The sequence below is a fragment of the Xyrauchen texanus genome, chromosome 7 (assembly GCF_025860055.1).
Source record: "Xyrauchen texanus isolate HMW12.3.18 chromosome 7, RBS_HiC_50CHRs, whole genome shotgun sequence".
Lineage (NCBI taxonomy): Eukaryota > Metazoa > Chordata > Actinopteri > Cypriniformes > Catostomidae > Xyrauchen > Xyrauchen texanus.
The window spans coordinates 13,238,808-13,260,544 of record NC_068282.1 but is presented as its reverse complement, the minus strand read 5'-3'; the positions used below and the strand labels follow the sequence as shown (position 1 = coordinate 13,260,544).

Sequence of the window (21,737 nt, the reverse complement as noted above, 5' to 3'; positions counted from 1 at the left end):
ACTGTGGGGGCCATTTTAGTACAGTGAACTCATTGTCATGTTCAAGAAACCAATTTGAAATGATTCGAGCTTTGTGACATGGTGCATTATCCTGCTGGAAGTAGCCATCAGAGGATGGGTACATGGTGGCCATAAAGGGATGGACATGGTCAGAAACAATGCTCAGGTAGGCCGTGGCATTTAAACGATGCCCAATTGGCACTAAGGGGCATAAAGTGTGCCAAGAAAACATCCCCCACACCATTACACCACAACCACCAGCCTGCACAGTGGTAACAAGGCATGATGGATCCATGTTCTCATTCTGTTTACGCTAAATTCTGACTCTACCATCTGAATGTCTCAACAGAAATCGAGACTCATCAGACCGGGCAACATTTTTCCAGTCTTCAACTGTCCAATTTTGGTGAGCTCTTGCAAATTGTAGCCTCTTTTTCCTATTTGTAGTGGAGATGAGTGGTACCCGGTGGGGTATTCTGCTGTTGTAGCCCATCCGCCTCAAGGTTGTGCATGTTGTGGCTTCACAAATGCTTTGCTGCATACCTCGGTTGTAACGAGTGGTTATTTCAGTCAAAGTTGCTCTTCTATCAGCTTGAATCAGTCGGCCCATTCTCCTCTGACCTCTAGCATCAACAAGGCATTTTCGCCCACAGGACTGCCGCATACTGGATGTTTTTCCCTTTTCACACCATTCTTTGTAAACCCTAGAAATGGTTGTGCGTGAAAATCCCAGTAACTGAGCAGATTGTGAAATACTCAGACCGGCCCGTCTGGCACCAACAACCATGCCACGCTCAAAATTGCTTAAATCACCTTTCTTTCCCATTCTGACATTCAGTTTGGAGTTCAGGAGATTGTCTTGACCAGGACCACACCCCTAAATGCATTGAAGCAACTGCCATGTGATTGGTTGGTTAGATAATTGCATTAATGGGAAATTGAACAGGTGTTCCTAATAATCCTTTAGGTGGGCGTATATGTGTGTGTGTGTGTGTGTGTGTGTGTGTGTGTGTGTGTGTGTGTGTGTGGTTACAGTAAGACTATAATAAATAAATGTAATAAATGCTACAATAAACATAATTTCAAAAGTATAGCCACAAAACGTAAACATTATACAAGTTAATTTTTGAATGATTCTTACTAACCTTATCGGTGTAAATCTATATACAATGCCAGGATTACAGGGTTCGGTAGTCATGGAAACTAAATTGTAATATTGGATACACCTTTACACAGTAAATGGTAGCAAGTGATTTTATCACACTAAAATGATGTTAACACAAGGAATGTTTATGTCTTGCAGCTATATTTTTTAAACAGTGTGTATTTTAAAATGTATGGACTGGCCCAATTCACTTCCAAGTGCCTTACTGTAAATAAGATTTTAAAAAATAAATAAATAAAAAAGGACACCTTACATGTACATTAAAATACACAATAATTGCATAACATTATCTAACATAATAAAAGAAACAAATACAAATACACAAAGAACAACAAATGCAATTGTTAAAAATCAGCAATAAAATAATCTGAATAAATGGGTTTTGAGACATGATTTAAAAGTAGGGCTATACATTATTTTTCAATAAAGGGCAAAATTATCTTTTGTGGAAATCAGAATTATGCTGTTAACTGGGATTAAAGGAATAGTTCACCCAAAATTTAAAATTCTCTCATCATTTACTCAGATGTGTATGACTTTGTTTCTTCCTCAGAACCTAAACAACGATATTTGAAAGAATATCTCAGCTCTGTAGGTACATACAATGCAAGTCAATGGTGACCAAAACTTCGATTCTCCAAAAAGCACACAAATGCAGCATAAAAGTAATCTATATTACTCCAGTGGTTAAGTCCATGTCTTCTAAAGCGATCGGATTTGGGAGAGAACAGACAAAAATGTAACTCCTTTTTCACTGTGCATCTTGCCATTGTAGTCTCTAGGCACGATCATGATTTTTTATTTTTTTAATCATGATCGCCAAGGAGACTGCAGATGTCGACATTTTTAGTGAAAAAGGAGTTACATTGTGGCATGTTCTCACCTAAAACCGATTGGATCTTCATATTGAAAGTTTTGGTCAACATTCACTTGCACTGTATGGACCTACAGAGCTAAGATATTCTTTCAAAAATCTTGGTTTCGGTTCTGCAAAAGAAACAAAGTCATACTCATCTGGGATGGATATGAGAGAATTTAAATTTTTGGGTGAACCATCCCTTTAAATTGTACTGAACCCTGAATATACTTTTTATGCATTATGAACCAAACAACAACATGAAGAAACAATTCATAATAATATTTTGATAAATTAACATTAATAATTAATAAATGCTGTAAAAGTTAATTGTTAATTTTTAGTTTATGATACCTAACGCATTAACTAAGAGAACCTTATTGTAAAGTGTTACCAAAAAAATAAATAAAAATGTCATTATTGGTTCTGCGGTTCAGCGTTTGGTTGTATGTATTTGTATTTTTGGGAGCAAAGTTAAAATTGTACTTCTTTTCCTCAAAGAAAAGTTTGCTTTAGTAAACCAGGTGTAATAGCAAATAGCACTGATAAAGCAAACACACAAGAACACATTTGCCTTACACATACTTTATACTTTAAGAATGCAGAATTACATTGTAAAAAGCCTGATCAACAGTGTGTTTCAGGGACATTACCTGTTAGTATCAAAAGAATACATAACAGCATAATACATTCTGACACATAAGATGACAATTTCAAAAAATATTCCTCAAAACCAAACATATCTTTATGTTTCTCTTAGGTGTGATGTGAGAAGTAATTACTGAAAAATGTATATAGAAAAATACATAGTAAAGGAAAAGAAACATATATAGTTATATTAGAATATTTTTCATATACTAAATCTCTCTGTTTGTTCAACTAACCTTTTCCAAACAACCAATACATAGTCTTTCAATTGCATGCAGGGAAGACAAAAATGGTACACGACACTTGAATTGCAAAAAACAAAATACCCGCTGCATTCCCCTGCTATTCCACACTTTTCAGATTCATTTGAATACAACAGAATCAATAAAACACTTGAAATTAATCATTCCTGTTTTAAATCAAACAAAATTGAATATATCATCTGTTGAACATGTTTATGAAAAAGGTTTGATTAAGCTGTTAACTAGTGTTAATGGCTAATGGTGTTACCTCATTTTCAGAATGCACATTATTTACTTTCTGGCTAAATGTAGTCCATGATTACTGTGTGAACGAAAGACAATAGAGAACGCAACATATCATTTTTTTTTTACAGACATAAATACAAAGTGAAAGAATAATGTGCATTTCATTGGGTCTTTAATAAAAGGTTATGAAATGAATAATTGCTTGCTGTGATAACAGGGAAGAAACTTTCCACGTATTTAGGGATGCTAATTTCAACATTCAGAAAGACTCATTCAAAAATAAAACAAAGCCTTTGATGATTTCAAAGACAAATACAAACTCTTTTCCTCTCACATACTGTATTCATCTACACTCAAATATGTGCACATGCATACACAAACACTCATCATTCGCCCACATTCCCTCTAATTCACTAATCCCTCACTCCTCTCTGTTCCCAACTGTTTCTTCCTCTAGCTTCTCCTGTCCATTATGATCTTCCTCCTCTTCTTCCAGGTCTTCATTCTTTTCCTCCTCCTTCTCCTCTTCTATTTCCATGTCCAGCTCTTCAAAGGAAGAGCCACTGCCTACAGACTCACTCGATCCCTTGCCTCCCTGGTCCCCATCCTCACTTTGATCCTCTTCTTCACCCAGTGTTTGCTGAGAGCATTCCAGCAATGGGGCTGAGGCTTCCACCACATTCCTGCTCTCTTCAACCACCTCCTTGATCACAGAGCTTGACTCAGGCCTAAATTCTTTACCTGGAACAAATAAACAATACATTTTAATCAATTACCACTTCTCTTATGATAAAAAGATAATGGACAGAGTGCATGATGACATGACATGTTGACTTATTGTGCACAAATTAAAGAGACTGTCTTTTTTCCACTACTCCTGTAGATCCCTCTATACATTACGAACAATTCTGAGTGAACATACATTTTAATAATTAATAGATAATAAGAAACTTCAGAGACATTTAGGAAATGGAAAGAATATATAATTAAAAAATATTTAATGCCAGCTTAAAGTCCTGCTGTTAGTTGATAGCCTTTGGGGATCCTTTAATGGCATGTCTCAGCATCAGATGGTTATAGTCATTTACAAACAGCAGTATAATTGCAAGAAGCTGTGCTGTTATCGAGACACACACCAGGTGAGTTATAATTGCCAAAAAGCTAAATGTGAGCTAAAACAACTCCCTGAGGCTGCATTTGTGCCAAATTAAAAATGCTTTCAAAGAGATTTCAAACATTTAACTCAGAATTATAGGTGAGACTCTGGGAACTGTGATTGTTCAGGGAAGAAAAAAATAAATTCCTAAAAGAATGCTAGGAACACCTGTACACCTATTATTCATGTGATTATCTAATCAGACAATCGTGTGGCAGCAGTGCAATGCATACAATCATGCAGATAGGTGTTAGGAGCTTCAGTTAATGTTCACATCAACCATCAGAATGGGAAAAAAAATATGATCTCAATGATTTAGACTGTGGCATGATTGTTGGTGCAAGATGGGCTGGTTTGAGTATTTCTGTAACTGCTGATTTCCTGGAATTTTCATGCACAACAGTGTCTAGAATTTACTCAGAATGGTGCCAAAAACAAAAAACATCAAGTGAGCAGCAGATCTGCAGACAGAAATGTCTTGTTGATGAGTGAGGTCAATGGAGAATGGCCAGACTGGTTTTAACTGACAGAAAACGATGGTAACTCGGATAACCACTCAGTACGATTGTAGTGAGCAGAATAGAATCTCATAATGCACAACACGTCAAAACAGGGATGTAGGATAACTTGTATGACAGAAAAGACAAAAATGGACAGAACTATAATGAAGTTGCACTCCAGTTTAACCTTTTGGCAAGGGGTTATGATATTTTAGCAAGGCATAATTTAATAGGGTCATGACTGCAATCAAATGCTTCAAAATTAACAAATAAATTACTAAATCATAATGAGGATTGGCATGGATGAGAGTGAAAGAGAAAAAGAGAAAGGACATCACGTGTCACTCTTTTTTAAAACTAGAATAGAACTAGGCAATCATTTCATGTGGCCTAATTTCTTTTAAGATGACAGTGAATTTGCCCTCTGCTCCCTCCCTGCCAGTATTGTTTTAGATGGAGAGAACTGATCCCAGTCTCATTTAGCCCATCTCAACATATTAGATGACACCCCAATTAGGCTCCAGCTCTCTGCTCATTGTGGGGATCCACACCGGTAGAAGAGAGGAGTAGAGATAGGAAGACCTTTTCAAACCCCATCAGGTGCCACAACACACCTTAAATTTTCTCACCCCTTAAACATGCCTGAATGTCATTCAGATGTAATAAATAATCCCCAACAAGCCTGAATAAACCTTTGATCAAGGTAGAAGGTTACACAGATAGTGTATGCAAACCACAAAATATGTATGGATACTGGATCATGAATCAGTCCAGCTTATTCCCAAAATTGTTTCATGCAATGCAGTCTGAGGCCATGTCCACGCTAATACGTTTTCATTTGGAAACACATTGATTTTTCTACTTTACCTCTCTGATTATGTAATATAATATGTAAAGTTTTAATTTATGTTATTAAATCATTCATTTTTATAAAGTACTGTATCAATAGCTCATGATGTGTTCATAAAGAACACATTATCATTATAAACAACCATCCTGTAATTACTATGATTTAAGTAGCAGAAACCATAAGTACACATAAAACAGTTCTTAGCTAATTTCGACTCCGACATGACAAAATTATTGTCTTGGAAGTCAATACGTTTTTGGTTCACTAAAAAGAGTAAGAGTAATTCATCAAGTAGGAAGCACTGTGTTTTGAGCTGTAGATTCAAAAGTACCAGCTCATAAGAATCCTTTGTTCTGGATTTGGACTACACTGGTTATGTTGTATGTTTCATGCTATAGATTCAAAAGAACGGACTCATAAGAGTCATTTGTTCTTGAATTGGATTACAATGGTTGTGTTGCATGTTTCACGTTGCAGATTCAAAAGAACGGACTCATAAGAGTCATATGTAATGTAATTTGAATACATTGGTCGTGTTGCATGTTTGCATGTATGTTATGCAATGCAGATTCAAAAGAGCTGACTCATAAGAGTCATTTGTTCAGGAATTGGACTACACTGGCCAAACTGTATGTTTCTCACTGCTGATTAAGCAGTGGTGTTGCAGTGCCGCTGAATGATAGCACAGGAAACACTGTCAGAGTATTTTAGCACAGTGTTGCATCCACATCAGCAGAATAACGCACATTTGAGAATTGTTAACAAAAGTTATGAATATCACTCGGTTCCAGTATTTCTTTAAAAATGGAACCAGTTCACAGCTCCCAACCTGTCAGGGACTACATCCTTTAGTGTAAGGATGGCACTAAATGAATTTGCTTAATAAAATGAAAAACCGTGTCCTTAAGATTTGTATTCACTAGTTACTGCTTTATAAAAACATATACGACACTTGAGACCAAGCTACAGTATATTGTGAATATAGTCACAATAAAGTGGCTGCATGCACTCTTCTCGTGTCTAACAATATCCTTAAGCCGTAACAAAATGTAACATGACCTCTAGTGCTGTATTGCTTAAATGCAGACTTATGTCAGAGTAGTTAAAGTCAACGTGCAGTTGCTACTTCAAAATCATAGACTGTTACCCAAACCTTTCCTCTAAAAGCTACTTGTTAGGCAGCAGCTTCCTCCCAACCAAGTCCGAATCACCACAGCTAATTATAACCTCTCAGCCATAGTATGTGAGAAACCTTTTAACAACCCAAAAGGGCACCGCTAAGATTAGACTGGGCTTTTCAGTCCTGGTGAATTTGCCTGTACTTGTCCTTTACTTTGTGCACAGTGTACCCTTGGTGCTCTTGAGTGCCATGCCACTAAAATTAGCTCTGTTCACAGCTTGGACGACACCCTCTAAAAGATAATTGTCACATCGGAGAATGGTCCCTTGAGACAACAATGTAATGTTGTGAGAATGTCCCTAATTCACCAGTTCTACTCCCTTTTCCTAATCACTTTCCTGGCCTTAATAACTCGTCGTACTGTCATTATCGGTTTCAACTCAAGACAGATCCTGGCCTGCCCAAGACACAGAGTGTGCCACCATGAGAGATAGACAGAAGGGATTAGACATGGAAAATGAGACACTTTGACAATGTACCATAATATGTGTATAATAATTAATAGGATGGTGAGAACAGAAAAAGCGATGAAGATCTTTTCATGTTTTCATTGAACACACTGTCTATGAAGAAGAAAGTATATGCACCTATTGATTAATTAGCAGAATGAAGAGTATAGTAAACAATAGTTAACTATAAGAGTTTTTTTGTCCTACTTATTAAACTAAAATGTTAAATTAAATGCAGATTAATAAAAGAATTTCACCACTGTATATTGTCGAACAATCAAGAAACATTGTTTTGGCAATAACAGGTTTTCTATTTAATATACAGTGTGAGGGAGAACTTTCAGTTTGGGAAAACCTGAGTTACTTTCAGCCACTCCAAATGGTGCTCCAACAAAGCTGAAGCATATCTTTCCTTGGAAAGCCTTTTAAAATCACATTTGCCTGAATTAGTCTCTAAATTGGGTCCAGTGGGAATGTTAGCCGAGCTTCAGTATTTTTGTTCAGTAAAATGTTTCAGACGATAGGGATTTTAAAAGAGGACAGGATTAATTATAGCTAAGACAGAGAGTGAGGGTTAGAGAGAGAGAGAGAGAGAGAGAGAGAGAGAGAGAGAGAGAGAACATTAGGTGAGATACAGATATAAGGATATATGACAGTGGGCACAAAAGTATAATGAAGTTTGTAATGATCTGAGCTCATCATGTACACTAAAAGACAAAACTAATTAAAGCAGATACTTATATTCTAAATATGAGTTTTGTGGCTTTATATGTCTATAAATAGTAGTGCACACATATAAGTTGACAAAACAATCTTTTAGCATAGAATGATCTCAGAATTTGTCATGGAGACAGAAGCTTCCAGTGCAAATGCAACAGTATATACATACATACAAATATATACATTTAAACATATACACATATAGTGACATAAGAAATAAGATATACTGTAACAGATGAAAAAATAGAAATATACAATAGAGCAATAATGTTGTTTGAATGTTTTATATAAAGATATGGTTATGTGCAGGCTTTTCAAATCTATAGTAAAACAAAATTTAGGTCGTCAACCAATTGTTGATTCCCTACAGTGTTGGGGATGGTGTCTTGTAGTTGGTAAATTCTTTCAGGCCTCTCCACACTGATGCAGGGTCGTTAACTGAAAACAGTTTTTTCTGCTTTTCAGAATAGCTCCTTTTAGCCACTCTGATCACCTTTGTCAGTCTGTTTTTGGCCTGATTATACAAAATGTTATCACCACTTCTGTAAACATCCTTGTTGGCCTTACAAAGCTGCCTGAGTTTTGCTGTAAACCATGGTTTATCATTGTTGTATGTTAAATAAGTCCCAGTAGGACTGTATATTGTATACAGACATTTTTCATAGAAAGACTGTAAAATTTACTGGTGCGAATTTACTGAATAGATGCACCACATTTGCGCATGGTATTTTAGCACAAAAAACCTACGTCTTATTCATAACCACCAGCAATGTAGTTTAAACAGTTGAAATCAGTGCTCAAAAAGCGTTATTTGCATCTTGAGTATTTAAATAAAATCATTGTCATTCCTTTCCACACAAACACACCTCCTTTCGAAGTAAAATAGGCTCATTATAAATTGCACTTTATTCACCAAACTCTGTGCTGTTTGCTCAGCGCAATTAACATTGAGCTGTTACTGCCCCCGGAAAGCATGCTATGAACTGAATTTTAGGAAAAAAATGTATATTTTGTGCACTTTATCGATAATGGCAATAGTAATTCATTAAATTATGATCAAATGATGTAGAAGAGCGCTACAGCCTGGCATATATCCTATTTTATTTTTCTTCCAAATGAACATTGCAATATTTCTGCCCCCGGAAAGCATGCTATGAACTGAATTTTATTTAAAAAAAAATTGTTTGTGCACTTTATCAATCATTGCAATATTAATTCATTAAATTATGATCAAATGATGTAGAAGAGCACTAAAGACTGGCATATATCTGATTTAATTTTTCTTCCAGGAAAATTTACCATAAAATAATACCACAAGTCCCATTCCAAATTCCAGTTTCAATAGGAAATACGTAGTCATGATAAAGAATATTGTGTTCTTCAATCCAGTTCATGTGGTCTTTAAAGTAAATAAACAATTACTAAAAATAATTCCAAATATTGAATTTCGTATTGGCTGATGTAACTTTAGAATGTTTTAACCTTATGTTTTACACTTACAGATACAAAAAGCACTTACTACTAGTGTAATTAAAGCAGCCCATATTACAATACAACATTACTTTGACCCTTACTCTAAAGATTTTTAGGCTCTTTTTATGAAAGGATGCAGCATAATGTAGCATACTAGTTGTGAAAATATTTCTCAACAGTAAAATTCAAATAAAGCACCAAACAGATGGAGTAATAGGAGGTGGAGAATGGATGGAGAGAGAGAGTGAAAAAAAAGAGAGCGCTGTTTTGAACTGCCCTGCAATCCCCCAAATGAAAGAGTTTGATTCAAAACATGCACTTGTCAGATCCAGCTGAGCAGCTGTGATTGAACGGCCTTTAATTAAGAGAGCTTCAGGCACGCACGCACATACAAATACACACACACACACATTGGTACAGCTATCCTTATGAGGACTCTTCATAGACATAATCATTTTTATATTGTACAAACTATAGATTCTATCCCCTAAACCTAACCCTTACAAAACTTTCTGCATTTTTTAATTTTCTACATGTTTTTTAAATGATTTGAATTATGGGGACACTCGATATGTCCTCATAAACCACATTTATAGCATAATACCCTTGTAATTTCCAGTTAGTAACCTAAAACATTGTCCTCGTAAACCTCCCAAAACAACCCACACACACATGCACACTCACACCCACCCACACATAGCTTAGCTGTTGTCCCGCTGGAGTAATGACTCTGTTTGACTGTGCAGGGCAGAAAACAGCCCTCGGACTTTAGCATCAATCTTCACAGCCATTTGTTTTCCTGACCACAGAGTGAATTGTGAACTACTACAGCTGTAATTGAGGCATGCCCTTTCCTTTGTCTCAGTTTCCCTGTGCTTGTTGGCTCATAACAGAGACATTTTACAGTAGATAAAGCATGAGCACTGTGCAATTGTCATAAATAATACATTGTTAACTATTAAATCCTTACACAATCCAGCCTGGTTAAACCCAGGATGGATCTTAGGCAGGCCAGCCTAAATGTTTCTAACCGGCGAAGATGTTCCATTAGGGGGGTCTACGTTTTGCAAGCATAGAGAAGGGAGGGAATGACCATGGCTGAGAATACCTGAAGCTTCGTGCAGAGCGACAAACCAAGGTAGCTTCCACACAGCGTTACGCAGCCGATGAAAAGATAATGCCGCTCGACTGATACGGAGTGAGACCTCTGCTGTCAAACAGGAGCTGGTCATAAGCACACTGCCCAGGTATGGAAAACACTCCACTCTCTCCACAACTGCCCCATCACCAATTGGGAGCTGTGGGGGTGGAGTGTCCGATGGTACATAATACCCAGGCAGGTGCTTAGTTTTGGTTGGGCTGATGGTAAGGCCCCATCTCTTAGTGGCAAGCTCCAGGTTCATCAGCAGGGCCCCCAACTCCTCTGAATGAGCAGCAATCACCAGATCATCAGCATACATAATGTGGTTGACCAATAGGGAGCCATCCCTTGACCGCACCCGGGCATCGATCAACCTCCCATTATATCTGTACCAGATGGCTATTCCTCTAGTACAGCCATCGAAGGCTTCACGAATCACGTGGTCGAAATATATATTAAATAATGTGGGAGCCAGAGGATATCCCTGTCGCACTCCAAGGTGAACAGGGAATGGCTCCGACTCCCGGCCACGTAGTTTTACCCGGGACCGCTCGCCATCATGAAGGTCCTTAATGATCGTGAGCAGCGGGTCTGGGACTCTGAAAGCACAAAGAACAACCCAGATCCCAGGCCTACTGGTGGTATCATAGGCCTTGACCAGGTCAATGAAGCAGAGATGTAGGTCTTGCTGGAATTCCCTACACCTCTGCTGTAGCAGACGGACAGAGAATATGGCATCTGTGCAAGACCGCCCTTTCCTGAAACCACACTGGGGCTCTGCAAGCCTCTCCTCAGCGTGCCTGACAAGGCGATGTTGAATAATCCTTGCCAGGACCTTTCCCGGCACACTGAGGAGCGAGATGCCCCTATAGTTGTTACAATCTGTGCGGTCCCCCTTTTTAAAGAGAGGGATCACCAGGGCATCCTTCCAATCCTGCGGAACCCGCCCAGTGGTCCAGACTGTTGTTATGATGTCATGTAGAGCAGTCTGTGCACAAACGCCACCCTCCCTCAGCATTTCGCTTGGGAGATCATCTCTGCCCAGTGCCTTTCCTGGTCTCAGGCTCCGAATACCCCTCAGTACTTCCTCCAAAGATGGCACCTCAGCCAGCCACCCACAGGGAGTGACTTCTTCCTCCAATATTTGAGGTACCGCATCCCCAGCAGGGTCATCCCCACTCTGTACCACAATGTTTTCCAGGCTGAGGGACTTCTCCCCAGGACCTCACAGAAATGCTCAGAAAATCTGCAAACCTGTTCCTGGGGGTCGGAGATTGGATAACCGTTCTTTCCCCTAATGATGGTAATGGGTGTGGCGCTGCAAGTAACTTTTTTGATAGAATTAAAGAGCGATTTGAGATCGTGGGTCATTGAGGCATACTCCATCTCCTCAGCAACCCGCGACCACAAACCATCCTCGCAGCGCCTCACGGCTCTCCGAACCTCCGAGCGAAGGCTGTGGTAAGCCTCCTCTTTCTCTGACGTGGGATGCTCTAGACGATGAGAGTGGGCATGTCGCTTTTTCTCAGCCAGCCTGAACACCTCCTCCATCAGCCAGGGTCTCTGAGGAGGTCTGGCTCGTGTGCCCAAAACTGCCATTGCAGTTTCATGAGCCACAGTCCTAAACCTCGCCCATTTCCCCTCAACATCCGGAGGAGTGGGGGATGATGCTGAAATTCTCACCTGCAACTTTCATCAACTTGCCTAGACCAGGCTACTATGGGTTTGAAAGGGGTCCTGGGTTTACACCCACCACCGGAGTGGAGTCAAGGACATGGGCCCACATCCGCTGTTCCGTCACTATGTAGTCCAGCAGATGTTCTTGGACCCGGCATGTATCCATGATGTTGTGTGGATGCGCCGATGCTGGAACAGTGTGTTGGTAATTACAAGCCCATGGGCTGCACAAAAATCTAGCAGTTATTGAGCTGGACTGGCCCATGTCTTCCAAATCACTCCTGACCAGGTGCTAGCATCCTGACCAACACAGGCATTTAAATCGCACACACACACACACACACACACACACACACACACACACACACACACACACACACACACACACACACACACACACACACACACACACACACACACACACACACACACACACAGCTCCACTAAACAGAATGAGCCATTAAAGTGTCTGTACAAACACACACACACCTCCACTTAACAGAACAAGACGTTAAAAGTTCAAGTTTGAGCCTTATTGGCCAATTACGAATTAATATTGCATTTATTTTATTTTTTCTTTATTTACTTATTTATTATTAATCATTTATATTTCACTTCAGCTTTACATACTGTTTTCTTTAAAGTGAAACGCATATAAACATGGATATAAGTAATTATAAATGTACAGTATATAAATAAAAATAACCTATAATGTCCTATATATTATCCAATAAATTAACATTGTTTTTTTTTTTTTTTGTCAATCAGGGAATAATTGTCTAACCAGCAAGAAAAAAATTTACACCATCTCTACATTGAAATTATGTTGTTTGTTTATTCAACAGAAACACATATTATTATGTTAAAAATTGTGATAACAAATCAAGGACATATTTTATGAAGTAATGTTTAAATAAAGTTTTACTTGTGAATAATGTTGATAACATTTAATAATGTTCACCAAAGATATTTGAAAGAGCACCATTGATTTGCAGTGTGATAACTATTCGCAGTTTCAAAAAATATTCACATGAGATTACTTAGTGTGAAGAACCTTTTTATGGCCTAAATAACCTTTTGCCACTACAAAGAACCTTTTGTGGAATGGAAAGGTTCCACAGATGGTAAAGGTTCTTTATGGAACATACACCCGACAAAAAACCCTTGAAGAACATTTATTTTTAAGAGCGTAAGTGTAACTGACAAATACGTTTGTCCAAGGTGACAAAGTAGGAAATCTTTTAAATATCTAGTTAAAAACACATGTCAAGTTCCTAGAAATGTAATCATTGGATCAAAGTTGGTTTGTACGGTAAGAGTGTAAACAACTTAATCATACATTTAAAAAAAGTTTTCAAACATATTTTCGAGGTAAAAATATTATTTCTAAGGTAAAAAAAATATTGTTTACAAATGTCATGTGTTTATGAGTAAATATTATCAAGACGTTTTACCTTACGTCTTGAACAAATTGTAAACAAATATTTATATTTAATGATATGACAAAATAATCGTTTTTTTACTTCACAAATGTCGAGGGTCTAAATGCTTCCTCTTTATTTTATATTTTTTTGTCACAAGATATCAAAATGTTATACCACATGACTTGTAGAAATTTTCAAATATTAACAATGTTTTAAAAAAAATTGTTTCAGTGCCTATTTTTTTTTTTAAACAAATAATAACTAAAGATTATTCTGAACTAATCATAATTTATTTGTTTATTTTTTCAAAAATGTCTGCTATTAATTTGACTTAGATTTTTTTCTGGTCTCCATAAAAAAAATATATATATATATATATATATATATTTAACGCTCCAGAAAAAAAAATATAACAATTAGAGGTCGACCGATATATCGGTATTGCAGATTAATAGGCACCGAAAAGGATTTCTGGAACTATCGGTTATCGGCAAAATTCCACACTTAAATATATTACTGTTGTATATAAAATTCAATGTACTACTAATAATAATATTAATAACTATTTATTATTATTATTATTATTGTCATCATTAGTATTTGTTTACAATTCATTTATATTGAAATAATGTGTAGTTATAGGTTTGTGTTTCTTTACATATTAAAGAGTACTCCCAATTAGTTCCACACAATAATGTAAAGATATTCTAAACTGATTAAGCAAAAAAACAACACTGGTATTGGATCGGGATCAGTATTGGCTGATACTGACATTTCCGAAATCAGAATGGAAGAGAAAAAGTGGTATCGGTGCATCCCTACTTTAAAATTTGAAAATTTTAAAACTATTGGCAGATTAATCGGTTATCGGCTTGTCTTTCCAACTTAGATATCGGTTGACCTCTAATAACAATGTCAGTGATTGACAATATGTTTATCATAGAAGAGGTGTATTCAAGTAATTTGTTTTGTGTGAATTTAAATGTATTTTTGAACCATTTAATAAAGCTTAATAAAAAAAAATTGCATCAAGTATTGACCGATAAAAACATAAAAACAATTTTAGTGTGTTCTAAGAAGAAAAGGCAGTGGATGTGAACGCCTTCTTTGCAAACTGAAATGCACATGATGTCCTATATAATTTAAATGTTGCTGACATGTTTTGTAGCATGCTCACCCAACAATGACCCTTGATGCAGTCTGAGGTGCCAGCACAGCAGTTTTAAGTTCTCAAGTACTGACAGATTCTTAACTACAAAAATGATGGTAATGGTTAAGGATCTGAGCTGCAAACAAAGTCCCAAGTAGGGATGAATCAAGAAGTAGAAATTGACGTTGGCAACAACATGATTCATCATTTTGTATCTGTCTGTAACTACAAAAGCACACAGCTACTACATTCCATTTGCCTGACTGGTAGAGGATGGTGCTTGTAATGGCATGTTCATGGGTTCGAGTCCCAAGAAATATAATGTTGCATTCATCTGCAATGTCTTTTAACTGTTAACATGCTCAATGGACATCTTTGACCGTTGTATGTTATTACTCAAAAATATTATTCCACTAAAAATGACTAATTACTTCTCTAACTTTGTAATCACATTACTGACTTTACAGATAACTTAATAGAAGTAATCATATTAATAATTACTTTTCAGTTACCTTCTAAAACCAAGAATTTCCACTCAAAGAATTCAAAATAATGTCTCTATTTCCTCCTTGTTCATTGTCACACACAAGTCATAAACTCAGCACCACACAGTTCTCCCTTACAATGACTTGTTTGGGAGCATGCATCCTTCAGATGTCGAAGAAAAGAAAAAAGACGTACACATGAACATAATTCATGTTTAACATGTAATCTACTAAAGTAATATTATTTTAGAAATATGTGTAACCCATGTAATGTATTTAAAAGTAATTTACTTATTTGAAATTCAGTTACTTTAATCGGATTACAGAAATTCAAAAGGCAATGCGTTACACTACTTTTTGTACAAAAATGTATTAGATTACTTTGTAATCAGTATACGCACAACACTGGTGCTACATCTCAATGTCTTTTTAGCATCTGGCTCAGGTGTGCAGCATTTTCTGAGGCTGTGTCAAATTAAAATAATTTTTAAATATGTGTGTTGAAAAGTGTTGGTTAAGTTACTTGAAAATAGTAATCCATTACTAATTATTTCTCAAGGATTTTAATCAGACAACTCTACTAATTACTTAATTGAAAAAGTAATCACTACTAATTACTTTACTTCTAAGTTACTTTCAAAAACCGCTAAACAAATTCAAAACAATGTCTTATATTATTTCTTGTTCATTGTTACACAATCAGCACCTTACATTTCTCCTTCAAAATGACTCGTTACTGGGCCATAATTAAAGGATTCTACATACAATATATATTAGAAATAAGTATATCCCAATAATGTACTTAAAAGTAATTAAATTAATTGAAAGTTAGTAACTGTAATTTGATTATGAGAATTTAAAATGTAATGCACTACACTACTTTTTTTAATAAAAATAATTAGATAACAATAACTAATTATTTTGTAAATGGACAACACCCAACACTGGTCTTGACACACATGTATTCTATCAGAGACTTAGTAGAAATGGGCCACTTCTATTTAAATGAATGGGGGAAATGACCAAAGTTCAAAGAACGGAAGTCCCGCCTTACACGTAAAAGAGCCAATCACCTTTTAGGTACAGACATCCCCTGCCAATCAACTTGAGAATGCACATGCGCATTAGCTATACATGCCAGGAAAATTTAATTTATTAGCATAAAATGAGGTAAAGAAGCACAATTTATGATACCAGTTTTGTCCGATTTTACTGCTGATTTAAAATATGCTCTTTCTTGACCAACCGTTTTTGAGATTTCGGTGTTCCCCGATTCAAGTACTGTAGATACAAGCTGCACTGACTTGACTGGAAATAGCTTCCCGGAAGCATTCCAAAGATGGCTGACAGTGGACTGACTTGCTAGAAATACTTTGGTTTAACAGCACTCAGCGTGTTCTGTCTGAACGGCCGCTTAGGCCTACAACATACTCTATGCAAGTACGTGAACATTTGTTTTGGTACTTGCGTAGAGCCGTGGTTCTCAAACGGTGTGCAGTGGCACACCTCACTGGTGTACCGAGGCAGGTGGGCCGGTCTGCCATTAATTTGCAGAGCTCCACCATTTGCGAGTGAAAATTACAGCTTGTGAATACGGACAATTATTTGGCTGCACCAGTGTGAGTGACAGCTGATCTTACACCCAAAGTTATGAACTTAATATTGCAATCTACAATCAGAATAAAAACTCCTTGATGCATTTTGCATCATATACAGAGTACTTTTAAAAAAGGCATGTTAGTTAGTTTTGCATTCAAAGTTCAGTTTTCTCAGTCTCACACACGCCTGCGAGCGCTCTCTGTTTCTCTCTTTCGCGCGCACGCATCAACCGGGAGATAGTGAAGATATATCACATGAAGATGGTTTAAGCAGAGATTCTTGCTTGTAGGCCTATCTGTCATAATGATGGACGGCCTTTTTAATAATTTATTATTGATGGATGATGTCTTAATCTCGTGCTCAAAGGCAAGTTTCTGAGAAATAGCAATAGCAAGTCAAATAAAAATGCATGAATCCATAAAATGCGTGATACCAGTAAACAGCATGTCAGCGACCTTGTCTAACTCAACGTGATAAGCAAAATCTCAAACATAAAAAATAAGAAATGTCACTCAATAAGAGCCTCTTTGCACAACTGCGAGAGGGTGACATCGCACCGAACCGAACAGTATTCTGCTTCTAACGGAGGTGCGCATTGTCACATAATAAACACGCACTGCCAGACTGAAAAAACCTATTAAAACGGCATATTCTGTTGAAATGTTCACATTGAGACGACAAGCGAGAATATATGCAATTTCCAGGTCAATGCAAGTTACAAAAAATAAACAAACATTATAATCGTCATATTTTTTTATCTGTCATTCTTCTTTTGCATTTTTTCCTAAATATATATTTTTGCATAGAGCCCTGATTTATAACCTTTTTGAAATATTCCATGAAATCTGTGTAGTACATTGTTAAAAAATATTTTTTCACAGATATAATTTACCATGGTTTCAATTCCATTTAAAAAAAAAATGTATTTGTGTTTCAGAGGCAGCATAATGTTTAATATAGTTTATTTCACATTTATGAGGATGTACGGCATCATTGTATTTTGAGGGGAAAAAAATGGTGTACCTTGGAAATGTTATATTTACAAAGATATGCCTTGGTACAAAAAGTTTGAGAGCCACTGGCCTAGAGTGTATTTCTGGCTTATGTTGTATTGGATAAAAGCATCTACTATGTTAATGTAATTGTAGTGTCAATGCTATACCATTTTGAAGTTGCGATCTATTACTGGACTGATAATGTGAGTGTAGTTACAAACCTGTCTCTGACTCCGTGACATCAGCGTCTCTATGCTCCTCTGTTTCCTCTGTCTCATCGGTTGATGTTTTCTTCTCATGAAGTTCAGAGACACAGAAGTCTGTCTGATTCTCTAGAGGACACATGTAATGGATCAGATCCCCTTTGCATATCTCCAGGAATGGGTACGCATTTAGACTCCTTTCCTACAGGAAAAAAAGGGGAAATTATTAACAATGTAACATACTCACACTGACACAACTCACAGTTACATGCTTGGTCTTATTTGGTTTCAATTACATTTTTAAGTACAAAAATAATTTACTGATATTTTATAATGTTTTAGCTATATCAACATAATATCTAGGCTAAACAACAAATTAAGGATTGAAAAGTTAGTGGCGATACCTAGTTATTTGCTCTTTTTACATTCAGAACTAATTATTTCTGGTCATTATTACTAAGAAGGGAATAACAATGTCTTCTGCAAAAGACCTTCAACGATGTCCCACCTCATTAGAAGAGACCAAACACATCAGTCTTATGACAACTTTGCAGCTGGACTAGCAGGAGTTTACACCAATTAGCCTGATTTTAATGAAGCGGCCTCATTATGGATAAGACCAAATGACACTGTAATGATCTGAGAAAACAATGCAAAAGCTAAAAGCTGATCTGGCTGTTATGCAAATAAAATCACCAGGCGTGAAAAAGTGTACTAAGGTTAAAGCATCTGGGACTGGTATTTGGACAGAGTGTTCTAGCGTGCTGAACGTTATAAAAAAGGTCAAAAAGCAGAGCATGGTAGTCAAACAAGTTTTCAATGCTTCTTTTATCTCTTCTATTTCAGTTTTAAACCATTAAAACAACAGAATAATACACCATGTATCTGAAATATTTAAGATCACTGTTACAGCCTTACATTTATTTTTGAAAGCAATATAATGTCTCACATGTTTCAGGACATAAGCATATAATGCAAATACCAAGGATATGAAAATATGAGCTATGGCGCATCATGAAACATCATTAAAGTCTCCATTTGAAGTACCAGCATACATGTGAATATACTTTGCAATGTACGGTAATAAAAATGCAGATCTAGATGCTTGCAACTTCAGATCTATATATATATATGATTTGAAGTTGCAAGCATCTAGATCTGCATTATATATATATATATATATATATATATATATATATATATATATATATATATAACAGTGTCCGACTGATATATCGGCTGGCCGATATTATCGGCCGATATTAGCCTTTCGCCGATATATCAGTATCGGCAAATATGTTTTCAGAACATATAATGCAGAAAACAATGCTTTCGAATTGGTCATAGCTTAGTTTGTCCAGCAGAGTGCACTCCGACTCCATTGTTTACAGAGCTGAACAGCGTGGCTCTGCAGACAGGGCGGAGTTAAGCGGTGCGGTAGCGGTGTCTTCTCGGTAAGTTGCTAACTAGTTTGTGAAATACATACTGGAAAGATAATAAACAATGACCTCATCATTTTTCCTTTTCAATATAACTAATATAACATTAAACCTATCCCTGAAAACCATGTCACTCATGTTTATCATGTTAGCCAGCTATAGTTTGTAAGAGCAGTAAGTAATGTAGCACATTGAAAGGTAAACATCTGAGCATCTTTATGCATCTCAGCAGACAGCGGTGCGTGGTGGATTGTGTCGGAGTTGATTTCACGCTACGTTGTTACCTAGTTGGTGAGACGCAATCCTGGAAAGAAAATAAAGTCCATCTTTTATTCTCTGTGACAACGAGCTTATAGCTGACTAGCTACTTGTATGTATGTATGTATGTATGTATATATATATATATATATATATATATATATATATATATATATATATATATATATATGCATACATATACCACACACACACACACACACACACACACACACACACACACACACACACACACACTAGCGGCCAACAGTTTGGAATAATGTACAGATTTTGCTGTTTTGGACAGGTCCCATTTCCAGCAGCCATCACTCCAATACCTTATCCTTAATTAATCATGCTAAATTGCTAATTTGGTACAAGAAAATAACTTGCCATTATATCAAACACAGGTGAAAGCTATTTAGTTTGTTAAATTAAGCTTAAGATTGTCTTTATGTTTGTTTTTGAGTTGCCACAATATGGAATAGACTGGCATGTCTTAAGGTCAATATTAGGTGAATATTAAATGGAAAAAGAAACTGCTTTCTCTAGAACAGTGTTTTCCAACCACTTTACTGCAGCACCCTATTGTTCCGTGAAAGATTTTCAGGTGTGCTGTGGAAAATTCTAAAATTCCACAAAATAAATAAATGCATGAAAAAAAAAATGAAAGAAAAAAAGAATGGATCCAAACTCTTCACCTTTCAGAGAAATTTGCCGTTTTGAAACCATAATTGGTCACTTTTGTGATTGTGAAGAGCAATGATTAATGTGCAAATGTGACTGATATTTATACGCATTAAGGGTCACATGACTCGCGTCAGAGCTGCAGCTTACCTTTGAAGTCTATGAAGTGACGCCACTTTACATCAAATGTTTTTCACACACACGTTTTTGCTTCACCAATAATGTCTTTGAGAGTACTAATATTTAGAAATATTTACAACTGTCCAAATTTGTGAAGAGACATTGAATGTCTCATAATTCCTTTTAATTAAATATTACCTTATCGTTTAGGAATATCCCAGTTATTGAACTAATTTAAATTCACCAAGAAAACGCTTAGACCTAAACATAAACGAGTCCTTTTATAACTTTCTGCTATCAAAACAACTGCAAGTATTTTTCTCTCTTCCAAATACATGTTTTCTATGTTTATTGTGTACACCTCCTGCTTTTTTAAGTGGCAAACTCGTAAAATCGCCCCTCTGTGTCGCTTCCTGCAACTTGTCATGTGGAAGGCAATGTGGCTCTTGACGCTAGCTTTGAACGGAGCGTTGACGCCTTGACTCAATTCATGTGAAATGCACTTTACAATGACAAAAGAACATTATTGAAATTCAAAATGATTATTATTTGTCATTTATTGTGGTCTTTTCTGACAAAAGCTGTGCTCAGCAGATTAAATAGGCCACTGTAGGAAAATGATAACGTAGATCTGCTTTGTGTTTATAATTCTTATACTGAAGTCAGTAGATTTGTAGCCATTCAAGTTTTAATAAAGGAGAAGGTAAGGACAATATTGAAACTATTATTACACTATTATTGTTGTCTTTTTGGATGAAAAATAATGCTCAGTCTGAAGGAAGACTACAGATCTGCTTAATTTTCATTTTTACATTTTTTTTGAATGAATGACTCAAAATGATTCACTGACTCACTCATAGTAGATAAGACGCTCATTTGTCACCACCTAGTGACATTTCCAGAAGGGGCCACTGAACTAATCAGTTAATAAAATGTAACAAATTTGTGAAACAGAAGCAATCCTCACAAAATTACTCTTTATTTTGCAGCTAATTCTGCACAATTGTAAACTTGAATCACTAAAACAGCTGGAATGGATGCTTTTAGCTTATTCTTTAAAACAATATCCCCAGAAAA

The 21,737-nt window shown here is 36.4% G+C and overlaps 1 protein-coding gene across 1 annotated transcript in view; it reads right to left on the bottom strand.

Annotated features, from left to right (window-relative positions):
• Positions 1 to 2,597: 2,597 nt before the first annotated feature.
• Positions 2,598 to 21,737, bottom strand: part of LOC127646204 (testis-expressed protein 264-like) — a 101,550-nt gene continuing 82,410 nt past the window's right edge. Inside the window, exons 3-4 of the mRNA XM_052129703.1 lie at positions 18,178 to 18,361; positions 2,598 to 3,898 (exon numbers count right to left, since the gene is read on the bottom strand). Of these exons, the coding sequence (XP_051985663.1) occupies positions 3,579 to 3,898; positions 18,178 to 18,361 (504 nt within the window). The 3' untranslated portion in view covers positions 2,598 to 3,578. The remainder of the gene's footprint in view (positions 3,899 to 18,177; positions 18,362 to 21,737) is intronic.